The sequence below is a fragment of the Pipistrellus kuhlii genome, unplaced genomic scaffold (genome assembly GCF_014108245.1).
Source record: "Pipistrellus kuhlii isolate mPipKuh1 unplaced genomic scaffold, mPipKuh1.p scaffold_m20_p_12, whole genome shotgun sequence".
Classification (NCBI taxonomy): Eukaryota; Metazoa; Chordata; class Mammalia; order Chiroptera; family Vespertilionidae; genus Pipistrellus; species Pipistrellus kuhlii.
The window spans coordinates 4,274,433-4,292,582 of NW_023425427.1; the positions used below are offsets into that span (position 1 = coordinate 4,274,433).

The 18,150-nt window shown below is 47.5% G+C and overlaps 1 protein-coding gene across 13 annotated transcripts in view; it reads right to left on the minus strand.

Annotated features, from left to right (window-relative positions):
- The window catches only part of CDK5RAP2 (CDK5 regulatory subunit associated protein 2), a 141,007-nt gene that overhangs the window by 14,870 nt on the left and 107,987 nt on the right, over positions 1 to 18,150 (minus strand). For all 13 annotated transcript variants that reach the window (XM_036432828.2, XM_036432833.2, XM_036432826.2 and 10 more), the window contains 6 exons: positions 11,659 to 11,707; positions 10,104 to 10,276; positions 5,850 to 5,969; positions 3,644 to 3,760; positions 1,064 to 1,253; positions 30 to 151 (listed from right to left, as the gene is read on the minus strand). In XM_036432828.2, the coding sequence (XP_036288721.1) occupies positions 30 to 151; positions 1,064 to 1,253; positions 3,644 to 3,760; positions 5,850 to 5,969; positions 10,104 to 10,276; positions 11,659 to 11,707 (771 nt within the window). The remainder of the gene's footprint in view (positions 1 to 29; positions 152 to 1,063; positions 1,254 to 3,643; positions 3,761 to 5,849; positions 5,970 to 10,103; positions 10,277 to 11,658; positions 11,708 to 18,150) is intronic.

An 18,150-nucleotide genomic window follows, 5' to 3' on the forward strand; every position in this document is an offset into this window, starting at 1 on the left:
CAGAGAAAGGCCCGCACCAGCGCCCGTACCTCTGGGAATCCCGTGCTGCGCATCCAGCTTCTCATACACCTTCAGCTCCACGCGCAGGGACTGCAGCAGCCTGTTGTTCTGGGAGAGCAGCTCCTGCCTCCATTTCATCCCCTCCTGCACCCTGCGAAGGCCCGGCATCGGGGGGAGAGGTTACGCTCACTGAGAGGGACTCAGCTGGACCCCGCGGGCAGCCAAGCCCACCCTCAGCTGGGAGAGCATGGACCAGAGTGACAAGCCTGGTTCAGAATTGCAGTCACAGCCCAGCCTTTTACATACAGTATCTCATGTGATCTTACAGACACAGAAAGGAGCGTGCTATCTAATCCTCCGTGCAGACAGGAGGAAGGAAGCCCAGGGAGCACAGCCCGGAGAGGAGCCAGGATGGGAAAGACCACGTGCCACCCGGGTGACCGAGGGTGAGGTCAGTCACTCTAAAAGAGCAAGGCACTCACGCTGCGACAGGGATGGATGGAAACATGGGGACAAGATGGAGTCCCAGGGGAAATGGCAGAGCAGCTGGCACAATCACTTAAAAAATCTACGTCAGGCTCATGCGGCCCTTCTACCCAGAATCTCCCCAGCCTTCCTGTCACTCAGAGTAAAAACCACAGTCTTGACCACATGACGAGGTCCTATGTGACCCAGCCTCTAGCACCTCTCTGCCCTCACCCTTACCGCAGCCTCTCTCTCTCCTCCAGATGCACTGGCCAGCAGAGGCCAACGAGGCCCTGCCTCTGACCCGTACCCTTCTCTCCGACAATGCTCTTCCTTCCACCAGATATCCGCAGAGCTCACACCTCACTGCCCCAACGGCATCTCCGCAGGCCTCCCTGCCCTGCCCTGCATGAAAACCCACAATCAGCCCCCAGAGTCCTCTCCACGTTGTGTTCCCACGTGACGTATTACGTGTTGGGTGTTTACTGTCATACTCTCTGCGGTCCCTGCGTACTAGGGCAGGGACTGGCATGCCCTGTCCCGTGGCCACAGCCCAGGGCCCGACGCCCACACAGCCCAGGGCCAGGGGCCTGACTACCTGCTGAGCTCACTGCGGCTGGCACACAGCTCCTGGCGCAGCTGCTGGTTGTGCCGCTCCTTCTGGCCCGCCTCCTCCTGCAGCCTCTCCTTCTCCCCCTTCACACAGGCCAGCTCTCGCTGGAGCCGCTCAAGGTTCGCTGTCTTCCTGGAGAGGGACTCGCGTAATTTTTCATTCTCCTTCTGTTTATCTGCAAACAAAATGCGCCACTGAGAAGCATCCCCATTTGTTTTTCCCAACCTTATTACGCAAATACGGCACTTCAGTTCGAGCACTCCAAGAATACAAAAGAGAATGAGATTTAATCTGGCATTTATGATTCTGGCACTCCAATTATCTTATGCATTGTGGGCAGATAAATCTGTCAACACCACGGCTGCAGATTAAACGTCACCGGGATGAAATGGGCCTGTTTAATTTTCTATTAAATAATGGGCTGTGCAAACCTAGTGACTTTGCCTTCACAGAGCAAACAGTGGGTAGAAATTAAAGGCAGAAGCAAGAAACAGGCCCCAAATCCTGGCCCTGGGTGTGGAAAGGTCCCCAAGCCTCCCACCAGGCCAGCAGGGCTGTGCAGGTGGCGGCCTGGGACCCACCCACTCCTCAGCCCTGAGGACAGTCCTCTCCTGAGGAGGAAGGCACACCTCGGGCCCAGAGGCAGAGGGCTCTGCTCACTGGCTCCACGGTCTGTTGTGAGCTTCTTCCCTTCTCTGTCTCAGTTTCCTCCCTGTGCCAGAATGAGGGTTACCCGGGGACTGCATGCATAAGTCTTCCCCAGCACGCAGGAGGCTGTAAGCACTCCACAGGGCAGGCTGCTGGCAGTGCTGTGCCAGCCATCTGCAGGCATCACGTTAAGATCTCCACATGTAACACGTTATGTACTCTTCACAGCAAACCTCCAAAGAAGGTACTAGCATTCTCCCGTTCCCCAGACAGGAAAATAAGGAGCCCAGAGGTTAGGACTTTCCCAAGATCACACAGTCAGTAAGTGGCAGAGCCAAGACTCAGACCTGGGTTTTCTGATTCCACTCTTAACCATGACACGTTAATTCTCCATCAATGTTCTCCTGCCCCCGACCCCAGCCACACTCGGCCTCATGTAATTCCTGAGTGGTCTGTACTCTCCCCATCTCTAACCCTAGGCCTGTGTCTGCCTCCTTCTTCTATTTAAAAGGCCGTGTTCCTCTAAACCGGAGGCACCTTGGTTAATCCCCACTTATCCTCTAGACCACATGTGTCAAACACAAGGCCCGCGGGCCAAATCCGTCCCGCCAGGCCTTGCAATGTGGCCCGCACCGCGCTGTCATCACTGCACTCCGCTGCGTTTCCATCACAATGACAGTTTATGACTGTTCAGTAAACCATTCGGCCCGCGATTTAGGCTGGATTTTAGATTTTGGCCCCTTCTCTGATTGAGTTCGACACCCCTACTCTAGACTCTGCTTCTGAAGACCAGCTTTCCCCGGCCAGGATGCCATCTCCAGGATCCTGTAGCTCTGAGCCTGCCTGCATCGTGGCTAGTCCACAGACTGGCCTGCTGCGAATTCCATCAGACCATGAGGGAAAGAACCAGTTCTCAATTCATTTCTGTAACAGCATCCACACAGGCCCTGACATAGAACTGGAGCCAGGAATGTTTGCTGAGTGAATGAATGATCTGCAGAAGCCCGAATTTCATCTCTTAAACAAAATCAGCAGGAATAACCTCTAGGGAAAGTGAAATAAGCTGGCCCAAGTTTCAGCTCTGGTCCGCCTTCTAGCTCTGTGACCACAGTTCAGTCAGTCCCTTAGGCCTGTCTCTTACCTGTGAAACAGGACTAATGGCATATCATTCCAGAAACATTTTAAGTATTGAGAGGTAATCTAAGTGAAAGCTCTTGGGGGACTAAGCTCCAAATAGAAGAAATTAAAAGAAGGGATCTTGCTGAAACCGTTTTTGGCTCAGTGAATAGAGCGTCGGCCTGCGGACTGAAGGGTCCCGGGTTCGATTCTGGTCAAAGGTATGTACCTTGTCTGCAAGCACATCCCAGTGGGGGATGTGCAAGAGGCAGCTGACCAATGATTCCCTCTCATCAATGTTTCTAACTCTCTATCCCTCTCTCTTCTTCTCTGTAAAAAATCAATAAAATATATTTTCTTTCAAAAGAGAGAGAGAGAGAGAGAGAGAGAGAGAGAGAGAGAGAGAGAGAGAGAGAAGGGATCTTTATAAGAAATTCTGAAGAAACTTTCCTGACGGTAGGAAACCTCTGACTGAGATGTGGCAGTATACACTCCCAGGCCTTCTCTCTCCCCCTGGAAACTAGGACACATGGGAGGTGGCTGGAGAGAGGGGATGTGTAACAAGGGCAAAAAGCAACATTTACTGCACTGAGGGCTTTGCAGTGTTTAACTTCACTACAGGCCTATGAGGTATTCCTGTTTCACAGCGGAGAATGCAGAGATTCAGAGAGGTCAAGTGACCCGCCCAAAGCCACAAGCCACGGGAGGTGAGCCCAGGTTGCACAGAGCGCAGCGCCCGCACCCTTCCCCTCCACAGGAGGCGGTGGGGCTCCAGGCTGCAGGAGGCCCCGTAAGTCTTACCTCTGGATCCTCTAGCAAGCATTGTATTGAGGGCCTGGTTCTGCTTCCTCAGGAAACGAATTTCTGATGTCAGAGAATTATGCAGCTCTGAACCACAAGCAAAACTGTTTAAAGAACCTATAAAAACACACAAAACAGTGATTTATGCAGCCTCAAGGTCAGCATAGAAGTTTCTAGAAAACAGCTTTAAATAATGAGGAAACATAAGAAAATCACTCCTGTGAACTACATATGGTGCTACCAGAACCCAAAGGGAGATAAGAGTGAGCTTGAAAGAGGAGACAAGAGCCCCCCCCCGCCCCCCCCCTCCTCAGCTTTACAAGGAGCCATCCCTTTCTCAGACCTGCTCCCAAGGTGAACTCTTGGCAGCAGGGGGAGGCGCAGCCACGTTTATTTCTTTGTCTCTCGGAGGCTGTGACAACATGGTGAGAACAGCATGTCTTTCCACCAGCGTGAATACTTTATGAATGCCTTTTTGTAAACCTTCCTGTCAAAGTGAATTACTCTCCAGAGCAATTGCCTGCTCCATTATAGCTGGTGGCCATTTGAGCCCCCAAATAATTCTATAATTGAATTTGCTAGGGAAAATGTAAAACAGAATGAATCTAATTCGGGCATTACCAAGAGCAAACGTGAAGGGCCCAGGCGTGTATTTCTTTCCTGTGTTTGATGTGACTAATAACTCAGATTAATAAATTTCCCTGGGGCTGACAGGGGGGAGGATGCTGGATGCAAGTTGGAAGGAAGAGAAAGAGAGAGAGAGGGAAGGAGAGAGGGAGGGAGGGAGGGAGGGAGGGAGGGAGGGAGGGAGGGAGGGAGGGAGGGAGGGAGGGAGAAAGAGAGAGAACAAGAACCATTTGGAACCAAATGGCAGCATGCACAGTACTCTGGAAAGATGTCCTTCCAGGCTGAAGACTGCAACAGGCTGGAGAGCAATGAGAACTGGACTAGTGTCCAAAGATCCAAGCCAAGGAGCTCTGTGCCAGCCGCAGCGAGCTACCACTGAGTACATCTCTGATAAAGATGCAGAACTTCGTCATCTCATCTCCAAAAATGGAATGCCATCAGCATCCCCACCCTTTGCAGAGCGCTGCAAAGTTAAACTGGGAAAGTTACCCAATAAATAAAATAAAACTGGTAATGATGAAGAAAGCCGCCATTTATTTAGAGGAGCTTAAGCAGGGCCCCATTCATTACACTGCCTCATTTAATCTCAGTGACGCTTATAAGATAATTAAGATGGGGAGTGGTGGGGAGATTTGCCCAAAGCCACAAACTAATCAACAGAAGCTCTGGGAGCCACACCAGGTAGTCCAACCCCACACAATCTCCCACTTTCCTGAGGCACAAAGCTGCTCTCAGACACATTCCTCACGAAATGAGGACACAGTCCTCGGAGGAAGAAGGAAAGAGTCCAAAATGTACTATTTGAAGAAAAAGAGAGGACAGAATAGTGATATAAAGTATTCTACACCTTCAGGGTAAGTGAGAAAGGGAATAAGAATATATATTTGTACTTATATATAAATAAAAACAGTTTAAGAATACAGAAGGAAACTAGCAGAAGTGGGAGGAGAAAAGCGAAAATAGGACATATCAATGTTTGAATCATCACACTATCTTACCTATGGAAAAAATACACATTTAAAAATTCTTCATGGAAGAATATCCCTTTCAGAGTTAAGTGTGGCTATGCAGCATTGTTGCTGACTTTTTGATCGGCATGTGAGATTTACTAGACTGCTAAAATGCTAATATTTTCATAATCCATTATTAAAAAGACAAAATACCGCTTTGTTTTGTTTTAAAATACCCATCTATTTCTGCACAGCTTCCAAAGGCAAAAGAGGAGCCAAGCACAATCCAAGACGTCTGGGGGCTGGCAGACTTCTCCAATGGCTGGGAAATTAACAATTATCAAGTGACTACTCTGTAAGGGGCTGTGGGGCTCTCTCCTTAAGTCAGCTCACGTAATTCTCATCACAACAGGATGAAATGGAAAACATTATCTCCATTTTATAGAAAAGTTACTAAAACTGAAAGCCAGCAAGGCTAAGTGAGGGCACCCTGGAGGTGAGCAGCAGAGTCAGGGTTTGAACTGAAACCTCTCTGGCCACGAGTCCGATGCTCTTCCCAGTACACAGAATGCTGATCCAGGCAAGTGAACACGCACAGACTGCGCCGGCTCTGGGGAGGTCCTTCTTACCCTGATCAAATTCAAGCCCGTGCCTTTCCAACTGGCTCCGTAGCTTCTCATTTGTCTTAATAGATTCTTCTAAACGTTGTCTCAAACTTCGAATTTCCTGTATATGTTCCATTAGTAGGTCTACGGGAAGAAGGAAGAGAGTTTTTATTTATGCTCTGAAGCCCCCAGCAAAGTGAATGATTTCTAGATTTTGCAGGGATCTTGAAATTCCAATTCACTGGCTGTGCTAAGATAGTCAGCAACTGGCGATTCCTTCCTAGCAGGGGGAGGCTGAGCTGCTGCCCACCGCCCACACAGTGTTATAAGATTCTCTGCAGCCCTCCACGAGGGAGATATTGTACATCACATGGAAAAAATCTATTCCATACAATTTTAATGCTAACTCTCATGCAGCCCTTTATTCTTCTAAATATCAAATATTCATTTAAAATCTTCCTTGTGGTGAAACTAACAGATCGCTCTGAAGTCTGCCTGAATTGCCTAAGAGTTGATTAAACTACCTCCATTATGAATCCAGATATTTTCAGGACTAATTCTTTGAAAGGCATATGTTATCCATTTATCACTTACTAATTTCAGTCTTCAAAACAAAACAAACAATAATCTTGATGTTAGTGAGAATGGTACACTCAAGAATATATCTTGTTAGCATGAGTATAAATGTATATGACTTTTGGGGACTTTTTTATCATTAATCTTTCTAATGTCTTTTACCAAATAATTCTAATTCTAGAAACTTATTTAAGAGGTCACCAGAGCTGCTGACCACCATTTGCCAGATGCAAGAAAATGTTCTTTTTGACACTGTATGTAATAGCAAGAATGAAAATAACTCAATGAAATAAATTGTATTACATGCATTATGATGTAGTATCAAACAGCTATTAAAAGTATATTATGATGATATTATAATGCCATAGAAAAATATAGATACAAAATGGCTTATCAGTGCAATCAAAGCTCTATTTAAAAATGTGCAGACAGGAAAGACACATACACAAAAGAAGGAAATACACCCATATATTCACAGAGATTGCCTTAGGATATAGATTTTTGGTTTCTCAAAACTTCTATATTATATCTTAATATATTTAATAATATATGAAAATTAAATTTCCCACATTTCCTAAAATGAGCATGTCATTTTTTTTAGCCTCTCCCACACCTCACCTTAACAAAGAAGGAAGCGCAGCTCCAACCTAGAAGTGAGTTTCCAGAATCAGTGTTTAAAGCACAATCACATTAAGTATCCAAAGACAAAACTAAAGTCTTTAATCCATCAATTAGGGTACACTCAGTATGTCTTAGTAATGTTTACTTTAAAACATTATACTAATGTTATGACCCAGTTTTAATTCCTCCAAAATGACTTTCATTTTAAAGTAGTACAAAGTTGCAGATCTTTTCCTAATTAAATAGCAATTTTGCCATGAATCTGAAAGGTTATGAGATGACTTAATTCCCAAACCCTCAGCTCTCTCCTATTAATGCCCCCCGTGTGGCAAGCCATTTGCTGGACAGTCTGAGGCCCTCGCTGCAGCCCGGGCTGAAGAACGGCCTGTCACAGGCTCCCAGCGCGTCCCGTCACGTCACCGCACCTGCTGTGCCTGCCGCGCTCCCTGCACACCTTCCAGCGGCTAGTCAGGTCGGAGGGAGCGGGAGCTTATCTGCTCTGACTGCGCCCATCCTTTCCAGTCTCTCCCCGTCGCATGCTGCTGGCTTCTGCGGTAATAATCTCAGCAGCCATCAGCACAAGCCATCTTCTACCGAGTCTGGCCAGGAGCTGGATCATCACTTGGGCTTGAGGACACATTCCCAGTGGAACTGGACACCATGTGTTAATTATGCAGCCCTCACCAAGGAGAAGGAAACAGTATACTCGCCTTTACCGGTGGGAGAAAAATATCCGTCCCTCTCACAATAACACCCTTCTGGCAAATGCTAACTCTTTAAACCACATGTGTCAAACACAAGGCCCGCGGGCCAAATCCGTCCCGCCAGGCCTTGCAATGTGGCCCGCACCGCGCTGTCATCACTGCACTCCGCTGCGTTTCCATCACAATGACAGTTTATGACTGTTCAGTAAACCATTCGGCCCGCGATTTAGGCTGGATTTTAGATTTTGGCCCCTTCTCTGATTGAGTTCGATACCCCTACATAAATTCTGTTTAAAAGCAACCACCAAAAACGCTGTGTGCATCTTCTGACTGTAATTCCAATTTACAGAACCTAGGTTAAGAATGCCCTTCGATAAGGTGAAAGCTCATGTTCAAAGATATTCCCTACAGCAGTGATCAAAACTGTGAGATTTTTGAAATGATTTAAATGTTCTGCAACGGGGAACAAGAAAACCTGTAGTTCGGCCTTTCAGAGGACTACGCTAAAGCCACTAAAAATGATGCTCTGTAACATGTCAGAAAGCTTATGATAGAATGCTAAGTGAGAAAAAGGGAAAACACAAAATTTTCTCTCCATTCAGATTATGAATATGACAAAAGGAAAAGACATATACGAAGACTAAAATTCTGAAGACAAACAAGAAAGTGAACAGTGGGTTTGTCAGGAGACCAGTGACCACCATGCCCATCAGGGGAGTGCCTAGAACCCAGGAGGGCATAAGCCCAAGGTCATGGGTCCTCAGAGGAATCAAAATTAAAGACTTCTGAATGGTCCTACACTGAAAAACAAACAAACAGACAGAGACTAGAATAAAGAGGGACAGGAAAGAGGAAAAGTGCCCAGCACCAGAGCAGGAGGGCTCTGAAGAACAGAGATCTTAGCATTCTGATGATACTGAGCTAGCTTGCTGCATAGGGACCCGGTTCCTCCTGGTCCTCCCACCCTCAGGCAAGTCGGCTCTTCCCACAAAGGCCTGGGAAAGGGATTGAGTTCCATGCCAACTGACAGTGTAGAAGGTGGTACCAGGGACCAAACAATGCAAGATCTGACCTAAATTAGAAGAAGATAGACCGTACACAGAAATCGTAGAGGGGTATAGCCAGAAACCCAAAGAAAGCAAATCTAGGGGGCTAGCTACTGGAGGCCCCAGCTGAGACCTGAGTTACATCACACATGTGTACTTCATGCCCTAGGTATGTTTTCAAACTGTGCTCCTCGGGACCCTGAGTGTCCTAGGGGAGCCTGGGAAGCCACCATGGGGACAAAGCCTCCACTCGGATTTTTTACACACTGGACCCACATGTAAAGTTTCATCTGGAAAAAAAAAAAGTGGGGAGGGGTGAGTGGAGGTCCTGTTGCCTAAAAAAAAAAAAGATTTAGTTTTTGAAAACCATTTTGCTGTGTAATCAGGTGTCAATAAAGGACCTCTGGGTCCACTGTGAGCTCCTTGCAAAGAACCCGCTAGAAGAGAGACCGGAAGAAGTCAGCGGAGGTCCAGAGTCTATACCAGGGTTAGAAAACAGCCCTGGGTCAAATACACCCACATCTGTCTTGGTGAATAACGTTTTATTGGAACCCAACCACATCATTTGCTTACATATTATCTGTGGCTGCTTTTTACTGCAACAACAGGATTTAATAACTGAAACAAAGAGCAAGTGCCCACAAAACCTAAAATATTTGCTCTCTGGCCTTTTACAGGAAAATAGGTCCAGTCCCTGGTCTATCTGTTCTGGTCTACACTGTTCCTTGAACTTGTGAAATACATTGAAATATAAACACTAAGCCCTACCTAATACCCCAACAGGATGTAACGAACTGCAAATACAGAAGAGGTAAAGGGGCTTAGAGGCAAGTGGGGCCTCGGGAGCCCATGGCTCCATGATCAGAGGCAGGGCAAGGGGCCGACCCATGGGCCAGGGGTTCCACGAGGAAGAAGCACAGCAGATTTACAGAATTATAAAGTATTTAACGGGTTAGGTGATCTCTGTACAATTCACAGCAGAAGAGTCTTCCTAGAGCCCGTGCCTTAGGAAGAGTGGGAAAGAAAGGAAATTAACCCCAGTTCCCAGCCTGCCTACTTAGAAGAGAAGGAAATGGCAAGTCCTCTAAGAAGTCATCATTTAAAAAACAAAAATGGCTTTTCCCCAGTCACCACTTTCAATAACCCTCGCTTTCCCCAGTGATAAATGACACTCTGAGTGTCCAGCTCTGGCCCACCAGGAATCTCCTTCTCTCAAAGAAATATTCAAATGTCACCACACTCGGCTTACCACGGCAAGATGACAGACTGTTGCTTAAGCCAGGAAACCTTGGTTATGTTATGTTTAAAATGCTGCGTACAGCTTAGCTTACCTTGAGAAAAATTGTTCCCCGAAACTGAAGTCCTCTCAGACTCGCTGTCTTGCTTCTGGTCTTGTGAGGAGGAGGACTTTTCGGACATTTCACAATCAGACAACGCGTGAGAGGCCGCAGGCTCAGGAGACTCCGGTAGAATATGTTGGTAGGATAAGCAGTCTTCCTCAACCCTTGACCATGGGAGTGAGAAAGAAGTCTAAGATCCCAAGGGCCAAGCCTTCAGAACACTTAAGATTACGGGCCCTTTGCTGTGTGGAGCCCCTTGTTTCCTTGGAGCGTTTCCAGCAAGGGCATTCAGCAGACAAAAAGTTATCAGGGGCTTGGGTTTGGAGCAGGGGGAGAGACCTGAGAGAGGGCACAGTCTGTGGCATACCAGGCAGATGAGATGAACTATATTACTCGGTCCTCGCAGAAACCCTGTGAAGTAGGGAGTAGGATCTGCACCTAGAGTTGGGGAGACTGAGTCCCATAAAACTTGCCTGCTGTCTCACAGCTCCCAGGTGACGGGGCTCACATTTGAACCCAGGTCTGCCTGCCTCTGAGGCCCCAGGAGAGAGCAAGTCAAACTCATCAAGTGGCCTTAGGGGTTTAAAAACCTCAAAACCCTTGTGGCCCAATAGCTCCATACTGGCAATCATCTGGTTATTAACCTGTATTTCCCAAGGGCAAGCTAAGCCAGGAGGAAAAACATCCCGAACTCTGTAAAAAGCCCATGTGAATCTCCATTATAGATAAGCTCCTTCATTTAAGCTTTTTTTTCCTCCCACTTTTTCCTATTACTTCTTGTCTCATTATTCATAAACTCAGACAAGAGCAAAGGACTCCAAAGCTGCAATGCATTCATTAACAGGTAAACACCAGATGCAACTTTGCTCAGACAGCGTGATGGATGCGTGGGCTTCCCGCTGCCTGGCAAAGTGCGGGATGGGCCAAGAGCCCCCGTCTAATTAGCTTAGGAGTGGCCCGTGTGAGTGCTAAGCCTCCAGCTGAAACAGGTAGAACAGAAGGAAGGAAACAAGCCTGTCAGGAAGGAAGGGTGACACATGGCTGAGGAGGCTCCCTGCCTCCCTCCGCCCGTTCTCCAAGAACCGCCGTTGCCTTTCAGATGGCAAATCTGATCATGTGTAGTGCCAGCTCACCCTCCTTCAGAGATTCTCCTCTTCCTACAGAACAAAGTTTGAACTCTCAACACAGTATTTGTGGATAAGCCCAACAAGGCCATGCCTGCTTCTCTAACCTCAACTCTCACATTTCATGCAGCAGCCACACTGCTTAAAGGGGCCACATCTCCCGTGCATCAAGAATGGACACTCGCCTAGCCCTCAATGTTCATCCTTTGGATCTCAGCAGACTGTCTGAATCAGTTGAATGAAGATGAACGCTGCAGGACACACCGCATGACCCCTTGGTTTAATGTGGCAATTCTCCATTTTACGGGTGTTTATGCTTTATTTTCAAGAAGCAGGAAACTACCATGGGAAGGGAGCAGGAATATTAAAAACACCCAGACAAACCACACCTGCAGCCCTCTTACCAAACTCTACACACTCACCTCTCTATCAGTTCACTCTGGATACTTGTGTCCACTCCTACTGATTTTCCTAGAAGCAGAAATAACATTAAGAAAAACATTTTTAAAAGGTGTTCCCTGATGATTTCTTGCTCAGACGTGTGCAGAGACACTATTCCATCTGTTGAATCATTCTTTATAGCAACCCCAGGTATTTAAAGTGGGATTACTAAAACCATGATTAGGACTAAGACTCCTCATACTGTTCAGGCTTCAGTTCTAGAGGACAGTGATAGTACTGAAGCTAAAAGCAATGGCACAGATGCAGGTTCTCGGTCCTTCTCTAAAGCTCTGATACTAGCAGAACACATGCTCTTCATAGGAAACTAGAGGCCCAGTGCACAAGATTCATGCACTTGGGGCGGAGAGGGAGGGGCGAAAGAGTCCTCAGGCTGGCCTGTGCCCTCTCACAGTCCAGAAGCCCTTGGGGGATGTCTGACTGATGGCTTAGGCTCACTCCACTCCCCACAGACATCCTCATTGCAGCTGTGGAGACAGGAGAGGCTCCCACCACTGCCGCTGCACTCGCCAGCCTTGAGCCCAGCTTCTGGCTGAGCAGACTCTACCACTTCCTGGGTTACCCTGCACTGGGGCTGCTCCTGCACTGAGTGTCTGCCCCTGGTGGTCAGTGAGTGTCATAGCAACTGGTCATTCCACTGTCCGGTCTATTTGCTTATTAGCCTTTTATTATATAGGATTATACAGGATAGGATGATAACAGGAGCAAGAAAAAGATCACTGTCCTTCGGGTACCCACTATGCATGTGTCACTGAATCCAGTCTCTTCCATTCTTTGTCCATGCATTTTGGCATGGGGGATAGGATACTGTGACTGAATTTTTCACTTCATACTTATAAGCATTTCTCTTATTAAATGTGCTGTAGAAACATCCTTTTCAATGGCCACATTAATATTCCAGTATAGACGTGCACATACCACAATTTTGCCTGTGCCATTTTGACATTTAGGTCATTTCCAATTTTTCACTTTTATTTAAGAAAAAATGAAATAAACATCTTTGTGCATGCTGCTTTATCTGCATTTAAATTGTTTCCTTGGGAAAGGCTCTCAGAAGAGAGATTACTAGGGGAAGGAGTATGTGATTACCGCTGAAAAAGCCAGTGTCTGCAACAGGGAAGATGACAAAAGAAAACAAAGTGAAACCAAGCACAGCTGGGCAAGAGATCCTCCTCTCTCTCCTGCAGGTCCTCACCTGCTGTTTGAAAGGAGGCACACGAGCCCAGATTTCAAAGAGACTAACAACTTTATTTGAAAAATGCTTCAGAACTCTGGAAACTGCAGACTGAGATGAGCTCTTTGAAGAAACTAACATGTGGCTAAAGAACAAAACAAACCCTTCCGTAGCCATACTTGAAAAATGAGCCTACAATTAAGCTACACCACACACACCATTTTCAAAACAACTCCTGAAGGATGGTTCACAACACCACAGTCCCAGGAAAAGATCACTGGAGATCCGCACATTTGCTTTCTGTCTGTGGTTCCCACGGATGAACTCAGGCTGGGGGGGGGGGGGCTGTCAGGGCTCCCACTCCACCCGCCATGCCAGCCACTGGGCTGCAGGTCACAGCCATATACCCTGTGTTTGAAAGCCACCTCCCACTGCAGGGCTCTGTGGGCACCAGACAGGCCTGAGCGACCAGGAGCCGGGCCCTGAGGATGGTTTTTTAATAGCCACTGATATTAAAGAACAGGCTCACAACCTAGTGTCAGCATCTCCATTTTACAAGTGAAAATTCAGGAGGTCTACTGCTTCCACTCTCCGGCTCTGCCCAATGCACACTCTCTTCTCCTTTCCTGCAGGTTCCTGTTTAGTAAGGGACACGGAGACATTCCCACAGTTAGCTCTACCACAATCTACATCTCCATTCTCTCGCTTACATCTGCAATGATGTGATATATAGGCTCCTGGAAGGCGTTGACTGGCTCCTACCATGGTGGGTGCTCCCCAGGGCTCCACCTCTCTGTTCTCCACCTTCCTCCTCGAGGGGGGAACCTCTATCTGATTGGGTCAGGTTCCAAGACCAGGGCTAGCAGTTCCGACTGCAAGACCACCACGAACGGGCAGGGACAACTGCATATCCAAACAACTCAGCGTTCTTCATCTCACACCTGCACTGGGGCTGCTCACCAACACTCAGATGATGATGAGATTGGGCCCTACAGATCCCGAGGAGGGGCCATCTGCTGCTCCCCGGCCTCCAAAGAGCTGGGTGTTGTACACACACCGGCCCGGCCAGCAGGACCTCCCGCTTCGCTTACCATTGTTCTTTATGGGCATGCGCTCCTCGGGAAGTTCTCGGCGTAGGGGACCCTTGGTCTGGGGCAGATTTTAAGCATTCACAAACTGATCTTAAAACTATCAAAAACCTCTCCTCAATTCCTAACAAAACTTATGACCAAAGAAGGAAGTGGCCTGATGCCACCAGCAGCATGGGTTCCTCTTCTTCAAATAAGAGATCCTTTGAGGGGCTTGTGATGACTCCACAATTGCATTCCACCCGTTCCCTATCACAACAGTGTTCTTTAAAACCGAACGACACATTGTTACAGTGGGATTCACATGGAGATCATTACAGCTGATGCAGCGAATTTCTCGGTGGAAATTGCCTGCATGCAGATCACAGGGTACCATCTGTCAGGGTACTCCAAAAGCGGAAGAAGAATGTCATGACAGCACTGCTCCCATCTCTCAAGTCAGTCTTACTGCTACCCCCAAAGGCTGTGTGCCAGCGAGGGGACTTCATCTTTCCAAATTAAAGGACATGTAGTTATCAAATGCATAGTTGGACAAGCAAGAGAATTATTATGCAGGACAGACATGTAATTGTTGACCCATCTCCAGTTTCCTCGCTGCAATGATTCATCCTTGTACACTGCCACCATTTGAAAAAGCTTCTTTTCAAACAGTACTCCCTAGCTCAAAAGCTACCAATTATGCAGAATTAGGATCAAACATCACAACCTGGCAACCCCTACCTGACCCAAATGGGATGTGGACTCAACTCGGTTTGGGTCCAAAGGTTTGGTTCTTTCCATCCCAGCACGTGGCCTCCATCGTAAGCCCAGATGTGCCTAACAGCTGGGTGCTGCAAACAGCCCAGAACTAAAGAGAGTGAACAAAATGCTACTCAGGGGCGAACAAGGAAAGCTTCCTAGAAGGTAGACAGAATCTCTAGAATTAGAGAGGTTTGAATAGAGTGACAGAGAAACATTTGACCGAGACACCTAACGTGATAGGAGTGTGAGACTCACACCACCATTGTGGTCAGGGTGTTAGGGTGTGGGAGCAAATGTCTGAGCTCAAACCCAGACTCTGTCATCTCCTGTGTTACCCTGAGCAAGTAAATCAACCTCTCTGTTCCCCATTCATTAAGTGAAGATAAAAAGTACCTCACAGGCTGAGCCCAATGCCCAGAATATAGAAGCACTCCACAATGACCAGCCTTCCTCATTGTTTCGCCTTTATCATCATCATCATCATCATTTAGAGATTAGTGGGCTGAAAAAGGAAGACTGTGTAAGGCACATGTGTCAAACACAAGGCCCGCGGGCCAAATCCGTCCCGCCAGGCCTTGCAATGTGGCCCGCACCGCGCTGTCATCACTGCACTCCGATGCGTTTCCATCACAATGACAGTTTATGACTGTTCAGTAAACCATTCGGCCCGCAATTTAGGCTGGATTTTAGATTTTGGCCCCTTCTCTGATTGAGTTCGACACCCCTAGTGTAAGGCCTTAAAAGAAATGTATTCATCGCTGCAGGCAAAGGAGAGCCCAGGAGAAGGATCCAGCGCTGTCATTCATGTGCCTAACCCTGGCGCACCTGGCAAGCACACTCAGGAAAGGAACTCTTTCATCTTCTTTGCACCTTCCCGGGGCTCACTCAGACATACCTGAAGACAAGCACTGCCATCCGGATTGAAGCTACTGGTCTGGGAGGTACCATGCACACGGAAATGGTGAGAAACCTGGGACTGCAACACCAATTCCTCATCTATATTGGGGTCTCAGCCCATTTGTGTGTGTGTGTGTGTGTGTGTGTGTGTGTGTGCGTGCGCGCGCGCGCGTTGTGTGTGTATGTTTTGTTTTTGTTTTTTTAATTGATTTCAGAGAGAGGAAGGGAAAGGGAGAGAGAGAAACATTAACGATGAGAATCATCCATCAGACCGGGAGAGTGAGATCGCCCTGGGCTTGTTAAGGTAAATAACAGAAAAATAAATCAAGGAGGTGGCTGAACAAGCAAGGGTCTGCAGCAAGAGCACACCCCGTACTGGAGATGGAGCCCACAACCCAGGCATGTGCCCTGACTAGGAATCGAACAGTGACATCCTGCTTCATAGGTCAGCACTCACCACTGGGCCACACCAGCCTGTTTTGAAAATCTAAGTTTTAGACTCTCGCCCCAGAAAAGTGCACATACTCACAAAATCCACAGGGCTCCAGACCTACTCTTGTCAGCTCTCATGACAAGCATTAGGAAACCACACTATCACCCTGCTTCTTGGGTTCTACCAGTCAAACAGTAACAAAGAAATAGCAAGCATGTGCACAAAGACTCCTACACAGTGTTCATTACAATAGCCCCAAACTGAAAGCAACCTGGATGTCCATCTAATGGGCATGATTAAATAAATGATGGTACACCATACAAAAGAATGCTTGGTAGCAACCAGAACTCACAATGTAGAGTAATGCTTATCATCTATAATTGAACAAAGGGAGAGATTACAAACAGTCTTACTTCCACAAAAAATACAAATATGTATTAAAAAAAAGGTCTGAAAATATAAACGCAGGGTGTTCATGTTTTGCGGTATAAATGGTGCAATTACAGGAGTATTTGTTTATCTATTATTCTACAGTAAATGTACTGCTTTGTATTAATAATAAAAAATTAAAAAAAGACCATATTTAAATTTTTTAAGAACTCATGCTATGCCACTGCCTCAAATAGAAAACTAGTCTGTGGTAAGCTCATTTCATAATTCAGGAGCCAGACCTTTGATAGCATCTAAGAAGGACCCACCTCTGCTCCATTTTATTCTCCAAGGAAAAGAGGTGCAATGAGGTTCCCAGACCTTTGCGCTTTCTGGAGAAGAACATGCAGTTCTGTGTTTGTGTTGTCTGCCAAGACTGAAATACTCCTGCGTTGCAGGAAACAGAGAGTGAGATCTCCCCGGGCTTGTCAAGGTAAATAACTAAAAAATAAATCAAGGGGGTGGCTGAACGAGCGAGGAAGGGCAGCTGGTGCCGGGCACTCTCTCAGCCCCACCTCCTGGGCCCAGGTGGAGGGCCTGCAGGGGCAGATGGGAAGCACCGGGGGCCTGGAAGGGGCAGCTCCACCTTGAGGGTCCGTTATTCTCCAATAATAAAATGAAAGCTCGCTTATTTGGAACCCCTTCACCAGAAGAAGGCAGATTCCATAAAGCTGGGAAGCCAGTGCCCCTTCCCCCTGGCGGCCCTCAAGGCCCCGCAGATCTGGTCCTAGAGAATCAGTCTGCAACCAGCCCTGCTATTGGGCTCTTCAAAAATAAAAATTAAAAAAAAATCAAGGAAAAACATTCCTGGGGCTCAGAGGCCAAGCTACCCCATGTTCTTTCTTGGAATTAAACTGAACATACATAGACCTCATGAACCATCTGTACCATAGGTATGAAGAGAGAAGGACTGGGATCAAATCCCAGTTCTGTGACTGAGCAACTGACCTTCCTCTGTGAGGCCCAAGCTCCTCCGCCCATCAGGCTGTTCTGGGGACTCAGCCCCCAGCTCACAAGCACAGATCCTCGTGAGCACGAGGACCTACAAGCTTCGCACTGTTTAGCTTAACCCTGACCGCTCACACAGGAAAGCCTCTCCTGTGAGCAGAGAATGGGCTGCCCGGTCTTACATTTCAAAAAGATCGCTGACTACTACATGGAAATGGACAGTAATGGGGCCAGGGTGGGAGTGTGGGCCCAGGGAGAATAGGACTGCGATGACCCATGGGAGGTGGCAACGGCGATCTGGAGCTGTGGCAGCAGCAAGGGAGTGACCACTGGCCCGATTCTGAATCCAGGCTGAAGGGAGAGCTTCCAAAGGGCAGCCCGTGGAGTGGGCACAGACTGATTCACTGAAGGCATCGCAGAAATCAAATCTTCTGTGGGTTTGAGTGAAATGCAGTCTAAAACGAATCTCTGGGTTCAGCGAGTGGAAGCTGTTAGTGACTCTGGCAAATGCTATCCGGACAGAAAGCTTGGGATGTCTGAGAGCCCCAATCCAGAGGGTTTAAGAGAGGAAGGGAAACTGCAAAGTACCGTATTTTTCGGACCATAAGACGCACTTTTTCCCCCCCAGAAGTGGGGGGAAAAAGTCCCTGCGTCTTATGGTCCAAATATAGCCTACACATATACTTTTTTAAAAAAAGTTTTTTTACTTGCCCGGCTCTGTGTGGTCTCTGTGTGCTTGCCCGGC